At 38.9% G+C, this 17,852-nt stretch overlaps 1 protein-coding gene across 2 annotated transcripts in view; it reads right to left on the reverse strand.

The window, feature by feature from the left end:
* LOC126203373 (uncharacterized) overlaps positions 1 to 17,852 on the reverse strand; it is a 100,828-nt gene that overhangs the window by 70,076 nt on the left and 12,900 nt on the right. The window contains exon 2 of one of the 2 annotated variants that reach the window (XM_049937669.1): positions 3,232 to 3,497. The exons of the other annotated variant lie outside the window; for it this stretch is intronic. Coding sequence (XP_049793626.1) covers positions 3,232 to 3,497 — 266 coding nt within the window. The remainder of the gene's footprint in view (positions 1 to 3,231; positions 3,498 to 17,852) is intronic. 2 annotated transcript variants of the gene reach the window in all.

Here is a 17,852-nt window from a genome sequence, read left to right on the forward strand (position 1 = left end):
CCACATAAACGTCCTCCTTGAGAATACCCTCAGCAATTGCCTGAAAGGTGTCATGTTGACAAGTGGGATGCATTGTCTTATGTGGTTTTCAGTGTACTCTTACCCTGCAATTGATCTGTGTCAGTCTGATACTGTGACTTATGAGCTCAGGTGATATTTTTAATGCCTCAAGCATCTGATAATAGTATTTGTGTTCCCAAGCTTATATCTGTGATACATGAAACAGCAGTTTTCCCCAAATCGAGATACTCATGGTATACAAGGTCTGTTAAAAAAGTAAGGTGACTTTTCAAATTGTGCAGGCAACGTACATTTGATTATCGATCTTTTTTTTTTGTTATGTTGGTACATATGTCATGAACATATGTTCACAGTTTCAAGTGTACAGCATACTTTGTTTGTGTTTGGCAGATAGAAAGATTAGGCGTGTTTTAATGTGCTCAGTGATTTTTGATTATTATAAAAAAATGGGGCACAGAATTCGCATCAAATTTTGTATGAAAAATGAAATCATGAGCTCTAAAACACTTGAAATGTTGACAGTGGCACACAATGAGTCTGCTCTAAGTAAAAAAAATGTTTACAAGTGGTACAAGCTTTTCCAAGATGGCCAAGAAGATGCCAATGACGAACCTCGCTCTGGACGCCACAGCACATCAACAACAGATGATAACTCTGAAGCTGTGAAGAAAATTATTTTGAAAAATCGTCAAATTACCATAAGAGAAGTTGCTGAGAATGTTGGCTCATTGGTCAGCTCATGTCATGCAATTTTTTCAGATGTTTTGGGCATGAGATGTGTGTCAGCGAAGTTTGTTCCAAAACTTCTCAATTTTGATTAGAAGAATCGACACATGAGCATCACTCCGGAGCTCTTGAATGACATCAATGATGATCCTGATTTGTTCAAAAGGGTCATAACTGGTGACAAAACATGGGTTTATGGTTATGATGTTGAAACCAAAGCCCGATCGTCGCAATGGAAGCATCCCAAAGAGCCGAGACTGAAAAAAGCACACCCAAGTTTGATCAAATATCAAATTTTTGTTCACTGTTTTTTTCAATTACCCTGATGTAGTGCATCATGAATTTTTGTCTCGAGGTCGTATGATCAATAAAGAGTATTACCTTAATGTTATGCACCGTTTGCAAGAAGCAATATGCAAAAAATGTCTGGAATTGTAGAAAACCAATCCATGGCTTTTGCATCATGGCAAAGCACCTGCTCATTCATTGTTGCTTGTGAGAGATTTTTTGGCCAAAAACAACATGAGAATGATGCATCAACCAACATATTCATTGGATTTGGCACTGCAACTTTTTCCTGTTTCCAAAACTGAAGAGACCTATGAAAGGATGAAGATTTTCAACCATTGAGGAAATAAAAACTACATTGCTGGAAGTACTCAAGGCAGTACCAAAAAGTGCTTATGAGAAGTGCTTCAAGGATTGGAAGAAGCGTTGGCACAAGTGTATTGTATCTGAGGGGGATTACATTGAAGGGGACAACATGAATACTGATGAATAAATAAATATTTTTTCATAAAAATATAGTCACCTTACTTTCTGAACACACCTCGTATCCTTGACATGGTGATGAGTGAAATGCTCTGTCCCTGTATGACCCCAGAGATGGAGTGTCTCAACGTGTCAGCCACTAATACTGTAGCCACAAATATATGTGTGTCTGACAAAATTCCATTCACAATGCTCTGACCAGGACCCCCCCCCCCCTCTCTCTCTCTCTCTCTCTCTCCCGCCACAAAAATGTCTTCTTCTTCTTCTTCAATACATAGCCATCTCTAATTCAATTCCTAACAATTGTACATCCTTTGGTGGATACACAGACCTCTAAGTCACCAGTGTGAAACTGTGAGTGTTCAGGTCTACAGAAATGACTTCCTTTATTCTTACACATGTCCCCACCCTGTTACCAAAGGTGATGATTTTTTCATACAAGGTGAAAATGCTTGACTACACAGGCTCATCATGAATACAAATATTTCCAATAGCAAAAAATTGAACTCACTGAGTGGCTCATCTCTTGTCCTGAATCCTGCAGAGCATGTATTGGGAGGCACACTCCTCTCACAGCCTTTCTCTCAACAACATGGTTGCCTGAGAGCTGTTTGCAGGAAGAATGGCATTCGCTTCTTAGGGAGTTCATAGAAATCATAATTAACAAAATGTCACATCACTCTACAATGTTGTATTGCTATGTTGGTCTGTGAAATGTCTGACAATGGAAAGTTCAGAGTGAAATAACAGTATATAACTGATCTTCAATTTTTTTTAAACAGCAAAACACCAGGTCAACCTGAAGTTTGCAATGAATGGATAAAATTAAACTTCACCTAAAATTTATAATTGGGGATTTAGCTGAAAATGCCAGACAGAAAGACTTTGAACAACAGACATCTTATTATGAAATGTCAAAGCCACTTATATTTCAATATCTGCCTCCAAAAAGCCATTTAGTCTATCTATTTCCTACCTGACTGCGTTTCTAATGCTCCATTAATTGCTCAGATGTGTTTCATTTACTGTATTTGTTGGTACCTCTCTCTGTCCCTTGATTATTTCTCTTATTATGAAAGACCCTGAATGAATGAGTCTTCTCTTTATAATTTCCAGCATGCTTCTGCAGCCTACCTGATTTCGATTATGTAACCATCTCACAACATTACATTCTAAAGAGTATTGTGATTTCTTTTTTGTCTCTTGACTGATAGCTGCTACTACCCATTCTACACCATCTGCATGTAATTAATTTTAAGAGCCTGGTTTTTATAATGAAGTCAATGGCCTTGCCGCAGTGGTACCACCGGTTCCCATTCGATCACTAAAGTTAAGCACTGTTGGAATGGGATAGCCCTTGGATGGGTGACCATTTGGTCTGCTGAGCACTGTTGGCAAGCGAGAGGCATTGAGCCCTCTTGAGGCAAACTCAGGAGCTACTTTATTGAGAAGCAGCAGCTCCGGTCTTGTAAACTGACATATGGCCAGGAGTGCGGTGTGCTGATGACATGCCCCTCCAAATCTGAATCCAGAGCACCTGTGGGCTGTGGACGACATGGTGGCTGATTGGTACTGTTGGGCCTTCATGGACTGTTTGGGCAGAGTTTAGTTTTTAGTTCTTATAATGTATCTGCAAATGTCTTCCAGACTACTGTGTATCAAATCTGTAACAAGAATTGTGGTGTTATGACAAGTGTGGTAGAACAAACATACCTGCCTCAGTATTACCCTCAGATACCCAGGTGTCAGCCCTGAGGGCACATCAGTGGGTGGGTACTCAAGTCGGTGTTTAACAGGTGGTATTTCTCCATCTGCCATTGCACGGAAATAAGCAGTTGACCATTTGAGCAGATCATATGGCTGTGTGCGGATAGCTGCCTTGCAGTACTGACGCAGAATATAAGGAAAGGTTGGTGGGATGTGAATCTGTTCAGAGCAGTACATCTGCTCAACCAGATCCCTTGGTGGAGGTATGTCCCCTGCAAGAGAGAATGTCAGAATAAGTTACCAGTGTAATTACAGATCCACTGTCATAAAAGACACATCACAAGCAAAGTTGAATAACTCAGTCTAAAACAAAAATTCAAACATTACAACTGATATTATGCTATAAATACAGTTTGTAAGGTAACACATGTTCTCTATTCAATTCAATGCTTCTTGTACAGGTTTCCATTTTGAATAAATCTCAATGTTCATTACAATGACACACATACATATAAACACAGATATACTTTAATTCTGTTTGTAACAGCAAACAAGTTCACAGTTATAAGTGGAAGTACAATGATGTAACAAAAATCATGGGTGAGTGATATGAACATATACAGATAGCAGTAGTATTGCATACACAGGGTATAAAAGGGCAGTGCATTGATGGAGCTGTCATTTGTATTCAAGTGATACACGTGGAAAGGTTTCCGACAAGATTATGACCGCGCAATGAGAATTAACAGAATTGGAACACATAATGGTAGTTGGGACTAGACGCATGGGACATTTTATTTTGGAAATCATTAGGGAATTCAATATGCTGAGATCCACAGAGGCAAGAGTGTGCCGTGAATACCAAATTTCAGGCATTACTTCTCACCAAGGACAATGCCGTGACCAACAGCTTTTACCTAATGACTGAGAGCAGCAGTGTTTGCATAGGGTTGTTAACACTACCAGACAAGCAACACTGCAGAAATAACCACAGAAATCAATGTGGGATGTATGACGAATGTTTGTTTGGACAATGCAATGAAATTTGGCCTCATGGGCCATGGCAGAAGATGACCATGAAAGTGCCTTTGTTAACAGCACAACATTGCCTACAGTGCCTTTCCTGGGCTCGTAACCATATTGGTTGGACCCTAGATGACTGGAAAACTGTGGCCTGGTCAGGTGAGTCTCAATTTCAATTGGTAAGAGCTGATGGTAGGGTTTGAGTGTGATGCAGACCCCACAAAGCCATGGACCCAAGCTGTCAACAAGGCACTGTGTGAAAGCTGGAGATGGCTCCATAATGGTGCAGGCTGTGTTTATGTGGAATAGACTGGGCCCTTTGGTCCAACTGAATGAATCACTGACTGGAAATCATTACTTTTGGATACTGGAGACCATTTTCAGCCATTCATGGACTTTATGTTCCCAAACAATGACATGATTTTTACGGATGATAATCTGCCATGTCACCAGGCCACAATTGTTTGCAACTGATTTGAAGAACATCCTGGTCAATTCAAGTGAATTATTTGGCCACCCAGAGCACCCAACATGAATCCCATCAAACATTTATGGGGCATAATTGAGAGGTCCGTTTGTGCACAAAACCCTGCACTAGCAACATTTTTGCAATTATGGATGGCTATAGAGGCAGCATGGCTCAATACTTCTGCAGAGGACTTCCAATGAATTGTTGAGTCCATGACACATTGAGTTGCTGCACTACACTGGGCAAAAGGAGGTCCAACACGATATCAGGAGGTATCTTATGACTTTTGTCACCTCAGCGTAAGGAAGATTAAGAGCTGATCACCCATCATTGACAAGGTCATTACAGATCAAACTCAGATTTGGACTGGGGAATGGTGGGGAAGAAAACCACTTGTGTTCTTTTCAAAAGAACCATCCCAGTAGTTGCCTGAGGCAATTTAGAAAAACCATGAAAAATCTGAATCTAGATGGCAAATGGGAATTTGAACCACCATCCTGCCCCCAAATGTGGGTCCAGTGTGCTAACAATTGTGTCACCTTACCTTAGTCCTGTCTTGGAGAAATCAACACAGAGACCACCACAGCCTGCAGCTGTCCATTTTTTAATACTGTTTATCATGAATCTTATTTAATAAGAAAGTATATGTGTAACCCTGGAAACTTCAAACAAGACAGGCAGTGTCAGTCTCTCTTCTGTTTTTATGGTATAGTTTGCTGTAATAGGTTTTGAAGTTTCAAGACAAACTTATGTCTGAAGTATAATTTGCAATGTAGTGATAAATGAAATGTCTTGTTTGTCGTCTCATGGCTCTTGAATGGTCTTGCATATGATAACTGTCCAAAATATGACCAATAGAAAGCTATCTGGCATACAGTAAAATGTGTTTCAGTTGTATAACACCCCAAGAGTAATCATTACCATCAACCATCTCTGTTTTGAAATGACAAGGCCTTTTCAAATCATGCACTGAAGCACATTTTCAGCACTCATCTGCAGCTAGTGCAATCTTGGGCTGATCTCTGCCAATTGAGCCTAGAGATTTTCTGGGCATCCAGTTGGTCTGGTGACCTTCCCCTACATCTTCTTCTGTTCCTTGGACTCCTCTGTAATGTCAGGATTGTGCATCCCTCATCCTTGCTTCTGGCAATATAGCCAGTCCACTGCCATTTTGACGAAGCTGCCTTTCCAGAATGTCATTAATCTTCGGATCAGGTCACATGTTATGCTAACATTTTTACTTATTTATATTTTTGTGAAGATCAACCTAGAATATACCATATTTTTTTGGGTCTTCTGTACTTGCCTTTGTTGGATATATTCAGTTTCCAGGACTTGGAGCCACAGGTCAGCACTTGCAGACACTGTAATTGTGGACTACTTTCTTCATTTTTACTTGCATCTTTAACATGAAGAAACTTCAAACTAGGATGGCAGATATTCAGATATGAGACAAGGTCTTACATCATCCTTCATATTTATGAGCAGGTCCAAATAGATATGTTCACTGACATTGTTGAGAGGCCAGTTCTGAATACATATATTTTCTGCTTTGATCCATTTGTTGACATAATTTTAGTTTCAGAAATGTGTAATTAAAGGGTATTTTTAGCCAAATAGTACACTGTCACCTGTGAATATCAAGTTCTTATGCCTTTTCCCATTAATTTGTAATCCGTTATTTCCACAATTTGTTTTTGACATCGCGCTTTCCGAGACAGATGGGAATAGCTTACATGGAATGGAATCACGTTGTTTAGCACTCCTTTCTATTGGAAAATCGTTGGTCTGTTCTCCAATAGTTCTAAAGTTTGAGTATGTGGGGTGGGTGTAAACACTTGTATATAAGTAGGTTCTACATCTACATCTACATCCATACTCCGCAAGCCACCTGACGGTGTGTGGTGGAGGGTACCCTGAGTACCTCTATCGGTTCTCCCTTCTATTCCAGTCTCGTATTGTTTGTGGAGAGAAGGATTGTCGGTATGCTTCTGTGTGGGCCCTAATCTCTCTGATTTTATCCTCATGGTCTCTTCGCGAGATATACGTAGGAGGGAGCAATATACTGCTTGACTCTTTGGTGAAGGTATGTTCTCGAAACTTTAACAAAAGCCCGTACCGAGCTACTGAGCGTCTCTCCTGCAGAGTCTTCCACTGGAGTTTATCTATAATCTCCACAACGCTTTCGCAATTACTAAATGATCCTGTAACGAAGCGCGCTGCTCTCCGTTGGATCTTCTCTATCTCTTCTATCAACCCTATCTGGTACGGATCCCACACTGCTGAGCAGTATTCAAGCAGTGGGCGAACAAGCGTACTGTAACCTACTTCCTTTGTTTTTGGATTGCATTTCCTTAGGATTCTTCCAATGAATCTCAGTCTGGCATTTGCTTTACTGACGATCAACTTTATATGATCATTCCATTTTAAATCACTCCTAATGCATACTCCCAGATAATTTATGGAATTAACTGCTTCCAGTTGCTGACCTGCTATTTTGTAGCTAAATGATAAGGGATCTACCTTTCTATGTATTCACAGCACATTACACTTGTCTACATTGAGATTGAATTGCCATTCCCTGCACCATGTGTCAATTTGTTGCAGATCCTCCTGCATTTCAGTACAATTTTCCATTGTTACAACCTCTCGATACACCACAGCATCATCTGCAAAAAGCCTCAGTGAACTTCCAATGTCATCCACAAGGTCATTTATGTATATTGTGAATTGCAACAGTCCTATGACACTCCCCTGCGGCACACCTGAAATCACTCTTACTTCGGAAGACTTCTCTCCATTGAGAATGACATGCTGCGTTCTGTTATCTAGGAACTCTTCAATCCAATCACACAATTGGTCTGATAGTCCAAATGCTCTTACTTTGTTCATTAAATGACTGTGGGGAACTGTATCGAACGCCTTGCGGAAGTCAAGAAACACGGCATCTACCTGTGAACCCGTGTCTATGGCCCTCTGAGTCTCGTGGACGAATAGCGCGAGCTGGGTTTCACATGACCGTCTTTTTTTAAACCCATGCTGATTCCTACAGAGTAGATTTCTAGTCTCCAGAAAAGTCATTATACTCGAACATAATACGTGTTCCAAAATTCTACAACTGATCGACGTTAGAGATATAGGTCTATAGTTATGCACATCTGTTCGACGTCCCTTCTTGAAAACGGGGATGACCTGTGCCCTTTTCCAATCCTTTGGAACACTACGCTCTTCTAGAGACCTACGGTACACCACTGTTCCAGGAAGGTTTGCATGATCACTGTGTGACTGACTTGAATGACTCTTTAACATAGACAAAAGCTTCACAGAGAGGCAACTAGTATTCATTAATGTTACTGATGCTCTCACAGAAGACTAAAAGATGGTCTAGTGTTCTAAAGCCACTGTGGAACAGTCTTCCAACAGGCTGGACTGAATCACTGCTCAAACTAATATGGTTCAAGAGGATTCAAAAGAATATTTTATACAACACAAGAGAATACTGATAGGATAATAGTTTCTGGTATTATGGGAACTTTGTCTTTTAAATAGTGGGATGATCATAGATGTACTCCATGATTTAAGAACAGAACCCCTATGACGGTAGTGACAATTAGTGCCAACTGCCTTATGGTTTTCTCAACAATGATACCTGGAATGCAGAAAGATTAGGGTTTAACACTAGAACTGCAGAAATAATAGCATCCTTAAACACACAAACAACTTGTGGAAATGCAGCTGAGTGAGGAATTGCAGTTGAGTGACTTTTTGACAGCCTTTGATATTTCCACAGATGCATACCCTGTAATTTTCAAGACATAAATCCAAGAGAGTGCTGTGCATGAAAATTTAAAACCTCAGCATGTAGAGCATACATCAAAAGCCAACACACACTATAATCACTAGCACCACAACACAACTAAAGATGACCAAACCAAAGTCAGAAGTTATCATTAGTCCAAAAGAACACACACACCAAAGTACATTTTCGGGAATCAACAAAATGCCGTGAGTAATGAGGATAATGGGCAAGGGGCACTGTATTAGAAGTGTGTGGATAACTGAGAATCTGGATCTCATGGTAGGCATGCTAGAGTAGTCCATGCAGTTGCAATGTCCACTGCGTTCGGTTGGTTTAGTGGAGAGAGCAAGTGCCTAGTTAACAGGAGACCTAGGTTCACACCCGATTCAGCACAAATTTTCAACTTCATTCAATGCCCACTCGCAGCCGAAATCTTTAATTCTTTTGTGTCATAATTCATAATGGCTGCTGGATCAAACAAGTGTCTGTTTTTTCAGACATATCCAAAAGAACAGACACCATGTATATTTTGGGTAGTCTGTGCAGTTGCAATGTCCACTGTGTCCAGATAGCTTAGTGGTAAGACCAACTGTCTAGTAAGCAGGAGCTCTGGGTTCAAATCCTGGTCTAGCACAAATTTTAAACTTTCTCCATTGCTTTCATCCAATGCCTACTCACAACCAAAGTCTATAATTCGTTTGCATCTTAATTCGTAATGACTGCTGGATCAAATTGGTGTCTGTTCGTTTGGACATGTCCAAAAGAATGGAAATTGTATATATTGCAAATACTTCTTCACTGACACATTCATTCCCTCTACCACATGATCAACCATCTCCTTTCTATCCCCACGTTCCAAGAAGACTTTCAACAGGAAATTAATATAATAAAAACAATAGCCACAAATAATAAATTTGACCCCAACATCATTTACAAAATTCTAAGTAAGAAGATGAAGAAGTGAACCAGGTCTCTACTATCCCCAACAAACAACACAGACAAACTGGAAAAGAAATGCTGCAGATTACCTTTTACAGAGAAAATGTCAAACAGGTTAAGTAACAATTTGAAGGGAAAGAGTTTCTCTGTGTTTTCCCATGACCCTCAGCAAATATATAGTTGCTTGTTCAATGCAAAAGACCAACAACCAGCCATCACAAAAAGTGGCATTTATAAAATATGCCAAGAGTGTCAGTCTTGCTACATAGGACAGACTGGGAGGTCAATCTGCACCAGGCTTAAGGAATATCATAGAAGCTGGAGCCTGAATAAGCCTCATTCAGCCTTTGCAAAAAATTGCCTTAACAAAAACCATAAATACATAACAGATTTACAAGTCTTACACACAGAGGAAAAGGGGGAAAAACTCAGCCAGTTAGAAATTCTAGAAATTAAAAAAAAGTGTATATTCCCACTCATATTATTAAATGAGCAAACCCAATTCAATTACTCACCTCTTTGAGATGATATCACAACTCCTAGATAGAAGTGAAGCTTTGGGCCTCAGTCCATCAGTAGATAAAAAGGTTACAGCCTGATGCATAACTTTATTCTTAGGTAAGTTTAGTCATGTTAGTGCAACTGATAAATTTTGTAATTCCATACGTAATTTGTCAAAAAAAAATGGTCATTGAAGCAATTTTACATTAAGTCAAGGATCAATACATTAAGAAGTTGAGAGGTTTATCTTTGCCTTATCATCATGTTTATCTTTGCTTATCATTTTTGGAATCATAATGTACTTGAAAACTGGCTTATAGCCTGAAACCTAGGTTGTGCAGTAACCATAATAAAATTTGTGAAACCAAAAAAGTGTGTTTGTTTAGTTAATTCTGTCTTTTATTTAGAAATGGCTCCATGAGGTGAAGAATGGCATACCCTCACAATGTTTGGTTGTTTGGTCAGTTATCCTCCTCACCAAGGTATGCAAAAGTGTTGCAGCAAATGTGCTTTGATGCCATGTCTACAGCCATCTGGAAACTGAGTCCAAAGTTTTCACATTGGTTTGGCATCAACTGGGCTCCTTGCTCCTTGCTTTGCTGGGTAGTAACTGCCCATCAACTGCAATATTTTCACCAGAGTGGTAAAAGTGGAGACAGTTTTCCACAAACTTAATCCATATTTCATAAATAAGAGGGAACTTCTCAGCAAAGATGTGTTGATCTTGGAATGACTTCTCATCGGAGAGGATGAATTTGATGAGTTCATGGAATATCTCTCTTATCATTTTATCCTGATTAAATTAGGCCCCCAACAATGTGACCAAATGTCATCTTGGGAAACACGTTTAGCACAAGAAGTGCCTCTGGTGAACATGAAATCAGTCATTACCCCAAATTTCTCCAAGTTGGAGGGCACTGATGACAGAATCATCCACTAGGTGCCATGCATATGCAGTGGACTATACCCTCTCCTTCAGGACATCCACAGCTGCTTTTCTTCCAGGCAACAACATGTTACCAACCTTCCATTCAGTTCAGTCTCTAGGGGCCACCTTCACAATTGGCTCAGTCAACTTCTGAGACCATTGTGAAGACAACTGAAATGCAGAGACATCTAGTAGCAGAAACTTCAACTCAGCCTTACTATCTTAATTGCCTCTGGCAGAACTGTGAATTGTGATTTATTCATCTCATAACATACATATGCTAATCATTTGATTAGAGTACAGGAGAAATGTCAAAACACAATTAACAAAAATGTTAGCAATCATCCATTCAGTTCAGTCTCTAGCAGCCACCTTCACTGTTATCTCCTCAACTTCTGAAACCAGTGAGAAGATAACTGAAATGGAGAGAAATCTGTTTAGAGAAACTCTGACTTGGGATTACTATTTTAACTGCCTCTGGCAGAACTGTGAATTGTGATTTATTCATCTCATAACATACATGTGCTAATCATTTGATTGGGTACAGTAGATATGTCAAAATATAATTAATGCAATTTCACCATTATAAAGCTATAGTTAATACGATGGAGCTGTATTTAAACATTAATGCAAATATTTTGTGGAAAGATACCTTTACACATTCAAATAACAAGACAATTTGTAAATTACATTCTGCTCAAATATTCAGTTCATTGTTCATGAAATCTTCAACAGAGCAGCAGCATCGCTGAAGCAGAGCACCACGTAGCTTTCTTTTTAGTGAACCTAGATTCATACTCAAAATGTTCTTGTCCTCTAATTTGTTATAAATTTACATTCCCATATACTGGGGAGTCTGAGCATATAAGTTTAAGTAATGAGCAGGGAGTATTCAATTTTCTTTATTTCTTGTACGATAAGTGTGACCAAAGCAGTTCTCCTTGCATAATTCTTAAGTGGTACACAAAAAATGATATCATAGATATACAGGGAGGATACTGTTGTTAATAATTTCATGTTTTTAAACAATGGGTGGCATGACTTCCTTGGATGCACAGCACATACATATTTCTAATGCTTCTCTTCTGTAATTTCAGTATGTGCATTAAGTTAAATAATACTGTGTACCTTATGAAGACTGGAAGTAGCTATGGTACGCAATTTTCCTCATGTCCATGTCAGTGGCAGTTGCCAATATTTGCACTGCAAATACAAAGCTACATAGATTGTTTGCTAGATATTCCACGTTTTATCCAATTTAAAATCTTGTCTAGGTCGAATCCTAAAAATTTAACAGAAACCACTTCTTCTAGATTTTGATTTTTACGGTTTATTTTAATTTGCTTCTAAAACTCACAAGGCATTTTCTGATTCAGAATTTGAGTTAGGCAGAATATTCAAAACATCTTAATGAGTAATACCACACAGGTGTGACATGAATGAAAAACTTCTTACAGTAAAAACATACATAAAAAAAATAATGTTATCTAAATGATGAAAAACAATAGCAACACACAACACAAAACTGAAAAGTTATGTAACAAAGTCTAGTGTGCAAAACCTTCTGACAATGCATGTTTTTCATCTGAAGCACAGATTATCGACTGAAACAATTGCAGTGCAAGCACCTTTGTAATTATAAAGACAGCAACATCCCAAAATGGGATCAACTGACCACTCCCACCATTCTATGTGCACTTCATGAGATTTTCATGAAATTGTGAAAAATTCAGTAAATTGCAGTACATCATTGTGAAAAGAAGAAAAAATTAAATAAAGTCACAAAGATTGGTGGAAATGTTAAAAACTGAATTTGTTATTGCAGAAATGAAAGTGAAAGGTGTCTTTTGACCTCTTCCTTTTCTAGTGTTACTGTCCATCAGTGATGAGACCATTAGAGATGTGATGCAAGTTTACACTGAGGTGACAAAAGTTATGGGATACCTCCTAATATTGTATCACACCTCCTTTTGCTGGGTATACTGCAGTAACTCTACATGGCATGGACTCAACATGTCATTGGAAGCCCCTGCAAAAATATTGAGCCATGTTGCCTCTATAGTCACCCATTATTGCGAAAGTGTTGCTGGTGCAGGATGTGGTACACAAACTAGCCTCTCATTTATGTCCCATAAATGTTTGAAGGGATTCATGATGAGTGATCTGGCTGACAAAGTAATTCTCTTGAATTGTCCATAATGTTCTTCAGATCAGTTGCAAACAATTGTGGCCTGACGACATTGTGGATTATTGTCCATATAAATCCCATCATTGTTTGGTAACGTGAAATCCATCGATGGCTGGAATTGGTGATGAAGTAGCTGAACATAATCATTTCCAGCCAATGAACACTTCTGTTGGACCAGAGGATCCAGTCTATTCCATATAAACACAGTCCACATCTTTATGGAGCCCTCACCAACTTGCACAGTGCCTTGTTGACAACCCGGGTCTATGGCTTCATGGGGTCTGTGACACATTCAACCCTGGCCATCAGCTCTTATCAACTGAAATCATGACTCATCTGACCAGGCTATGGTTTTCCAATCATCTAGGGTCCAATCAATATGGTCACAAGCCCAGAAGAGGCACTGCAGGCGAAGTTATGCTGTTAGCAAAGGCCACTCACGCCAGTCGTCTGCTACCATAGCCCATCAATGCCAAATTTTACACACTATCCTAATGGATACATTTGTTGTATGCTCTACATTAATTTCTGTGGCTATTTCATGCAGTGTTGCTTGTCTGATAGCACTGACCACTAACTCTACACAAATACTGCTGCTGTTACTCATTAAGTGAAGGGCGTCAGCCACTGTGTTGTCAGTAATGAGAGGTAATGCCTGAAATTTGGTAGTCTCAGCATACTCTTGACACTGTGGATCTTGGAATATTGAATTCCCTAACAATTTATGAAATGGAATGTCCCACGCGTCTGGCCTCAACTACCATTCTGCATTCAAATTCTTTCAGTTCCTGTTGTGTGCCATAATCGTATAGGAAACCTTTTCACATGAATCACCTGAGTACAAATGACAGCTCTGTCAATGGACTGCCCTTGTATACCTTGTGTGAATGACACTACCACCGTCTGTATACGAGCATATCACTGTCCCATGATTTTTGTCACCTTAGTGTACAGTGGGGAAGAAGTTGGCCATGTCAGTTTAAAAAGATCCATGCTATTTGCCTTAACGGATTAAGGGAAAGTGCAGAAATCCTTAATCTGGATGGGGATCTGAACTGATGCACTCCTGAATATGTGTCTGCAGTGGTAATCACTGTCTCACCTCACTTTGTACCAACTTTCAGAGGACATCGCGGCCTGCACTACTCTGTTTTTTTCATACTGTCTACCACATATCATACCTAATAAGGAAGTATATTCGGAACTCTGGAAACTTCAGAGAACTCAGTGTCAGTGTCTCTTCTTTTTTATGATATAAGTTGTTGTAGGTTTTAAAGTTTCCAGAGTTCCAGATATACTTATTTCTGGTGTTACATGCAATGTGGAAATTAATGTAAAATCTTGTTTGTTGTCTTACGTCTCTTGAATAGTCTCACATGTGATATTGTCTAAAATTTTCCCCAATAGGAAGAAAGTGAATGGTTCCAAGACAGCCAAATAACATTAACAAAATGCTGTCTAGACTGTGAAATTTGTGATATCCAATCATGAGATGAGTTATTAACAGTACATTTAAGAAGAGACCACTTTTTTACTGTAATTTAGGGTATAATCACACATGATTTAAGATTCACTAGAAATTACAGTGATACAGAATACATTAATACAAAGCAACTATCTGCCAGAAAAAGTGGCAAATGTGGATGATGCTGTAGGTTAATTAGTATGGGAGAAACATCTCAGGAGTGTGGGTCGATGTTTCACTGGAATGGTTGCAGCAGGGAATCCAGTAAAGTGTCAGATGAGGCTCTTCCACTGAGTTGTTGATCATGTACAGGGGATAGGCAAAATAATGTGAACAGTCGCAGTAATGGGATGGTTTTGTTTGATGGTCAACAATGCAGGTAAGGCATGTGTTGTGCTGGACTGTGCATGTTCAGTATGGAGTAGGTGTCAGTGCAGGTTGTTTACAAGTAGTGCACACTTTGTATTTGCATTCAGAGGCCGAGGTTGACATGCTATGAAAGACCTAACAGGGTTCCAAAGAGTGCAGATTGTGGGAGCCTGATTAGCTGGAGCATCAGTAACCAAGACAGCCGACTTATTGAATGTTTCAAGAGCAACTGTTTCAACAGTCATGACAGCCTACAAAAAACATGGAAAGATATCATCATGTAAATGTAATGACAGGTGCAAATCAAACTTATACTATTTGCCTTAACTGATTAAGGGGAAGTGCAGAAACCCTTAATCTGGATGAATTGTGACAAAACAATACAAAACTATGGTGGATAAAGTGACTGCAGAGCTCAATATCCATCTTCTAGACCCATATCTATTGACGCTGTCCACCGAGAACTCCTTAAAGCAAATATTCATGGACGAGCTGCTATACTGAAACTATTAGAGATGACAACCAACATAAAGAAGCATAAAACATGGTGTCAGGAGCATAAATCGTGGATGGCTGATCAGTGGAAACACATCATATTGTCGAAGAAGTCAACATTTTAGTTATTTCCAACATCAGGCTGGGTTAATTACAGGCAAATGGGGGTCCAATCCCTTATTAATAAACCATTACCAAGTAAGTACTGATGTTCACATTATTTTGTATATGCTGCATCAATCAGCCAGCCTGCAACACACAGGGAACACAGAGCACTTGGTCAGAGGAACTTTCATTTGTCAGCACCATCTACCATGGCAACGATGCGTTTTCGGTCACATGTTTATAGGACCTTTTTTCTTGCATTTCCAGTCAGAAACCTATCCCTGCAGTTTGTCAGTTTTATATATTCACCCTGAATAGCATAACTGAGGAGGCAACAGTTTGCTTCAAAGCGGCAGTTTCTTTCTGATTTACTCGATTAAATTTAGGTGATATAACCAAACACAGTATTCAGAAATACTGTGACAGTTTATTCTTAATACAGTGAATAGTTTAAATTTATATGATTTCCTGGTCTTATTAGACTCATTCCACATCCCTGAAAGTTCTTCTTTTTGATGGGATCTATATGAAGCCATGCATGAGTGAAACACATTACAGCCTGTCAGTTTTGATGTTTTCCAAAAATTTTACTTCTAAATACTTAATATTTGCATAAATTAAAATACTGTTTATGTATTAATTTACTTCAGTCAAAACTTTTTGTTTGCAAATACAATATTGGCAATGTGCTTTATATGGAGAGCCTATAGTTATTCCAATGCTTTCTTCTGCTTTTCCAGCATGCCATGACTGTAACTACAGTTACCACACAAGATAATTTTATTCATTTATTTATTTAACTCAATCTGATTTGGGCAATCACACCTTCTCTTACATCAGATATATACAGTACTTTTTTTACATCGTAGTTACCTAAGAAATGACAGTTCAGTGTGACAGTATTTTACATCATAGTTACCTAAGAAATAAAACAATGGAAAATCCAGGAGGAAATGTAACAATATTATGAAAAGGAAAGTTGCTACTCACCATGTAGCAGAGATGCTGAGTTGCAGATAGGCGCAATAAAAAGACTGTCACAAATAATCTTTCAGCCAACAAGGCCTTTGTCAAAAACAGACGATACACACACACACACACACACACACACACACACACACACACACACACACGACTGACTATGTGAGTGAGTTGCTTTTGTGTGTGTGTGTGTGTGTATGTGTGTGTGTGTGTGTCTGTTTTGAGAAAGGTCTTGTTAGTCAAAAGCTTATTTGTGACAATCCTTTTGTTGTTCCTATCTGTGACTCAGCATGTCTGCTACATGGTGAGTAGCAACTTTCCTTTTCATAATATCATTACCCAAGAAATAGCAATTTTAGTATGACATATAGTATTAAAATGATTTGAATGTCTATAGACACAATGTGAGTAAATAATAATGAATATGAACTAACAAAGTTGCAACAACTGCACACAGGGACAATGGTAGTCATTATTGTTGCTCCAGAAGCTGAAGACATTCCGTTCTCTAATACAAAGCGGGAGGTTATTCCTCCAGAGTTGGGCTCTTACTGCTACAAAGGAATTCAAGGAAGTGGCTGAACAATGGAGTGGGACGGAAAAGATTTTGCTTTGATGGGAACTGGTGTTTCTGCTTTGTTATTCAGGCAAAAGCTTTGAGGTCAAGGAGAGATATGAGGGGTAGTGTACATTGATAAGACAGTAGAGAAGAAAGAGGGTATGGAAATCTCCTCACTTGCCTGCATGTGGCCAGGACAACTGTGCACATGGTGGTGAAATATGAGCAAAGTGTCAACCATCACAGATGTATTGAACATAGGTATTCATAGCAAGTTACAGGTGATGTGAGCTTTCCTAACAAAGACCTTGCAGGATAATATCACTGTAATCACTAATTGGAAGTAGAAGTATTTGTACAAGTTTCTTTTTAAGTCAAGAGGGAAGAGCTTTTTATATTTTTGTACAGCATAGAGAGATGCCGATGTCTTCTTGTACACTGCTCATATCAATTTAGATATTCATCTATTAGTACTCCTAGACTCTTTGCTAAGGGAGAGAAGTTGATATTTGTTCCATTTAGGATTAAAGATGGTAGAAATTCATAATATTTCTGGTTAATGAGCCTAGAATGACCAACTAGTACTGTTTGGGTATTGGATGGCCTGAGTCTTAATCATATATTGTGTGTTCATTTTGATAGTGCATGCAGGTCAGTATTGAGATTCTCCATAGCTGTCTTTAGTTTTATATAGCTCATGTCACAATGTTTTGAAAAAATGCAAAATGAAATGTTCCAAAATAAACACCAGGTACATAATTTATAAGATACCTTAACAGATTGCTCCAGCTCTACCATAATCAATT

Source organism: Schistocerca nitens, chromosome 9 (assembly GCF_023898315.1).
Source record: "Schistocerca nitens isolate TAMUIC-IGC-003100 chromosome 9, iqSchNite1.1, whole genome shotgun sequence".
NCBI classification, from domain to species: Eukaryota; Metazoa; Arthropoda; class Insecta; order Orthoptera; family Acrididae; genus Schistocerca; species Schistocerca nitens.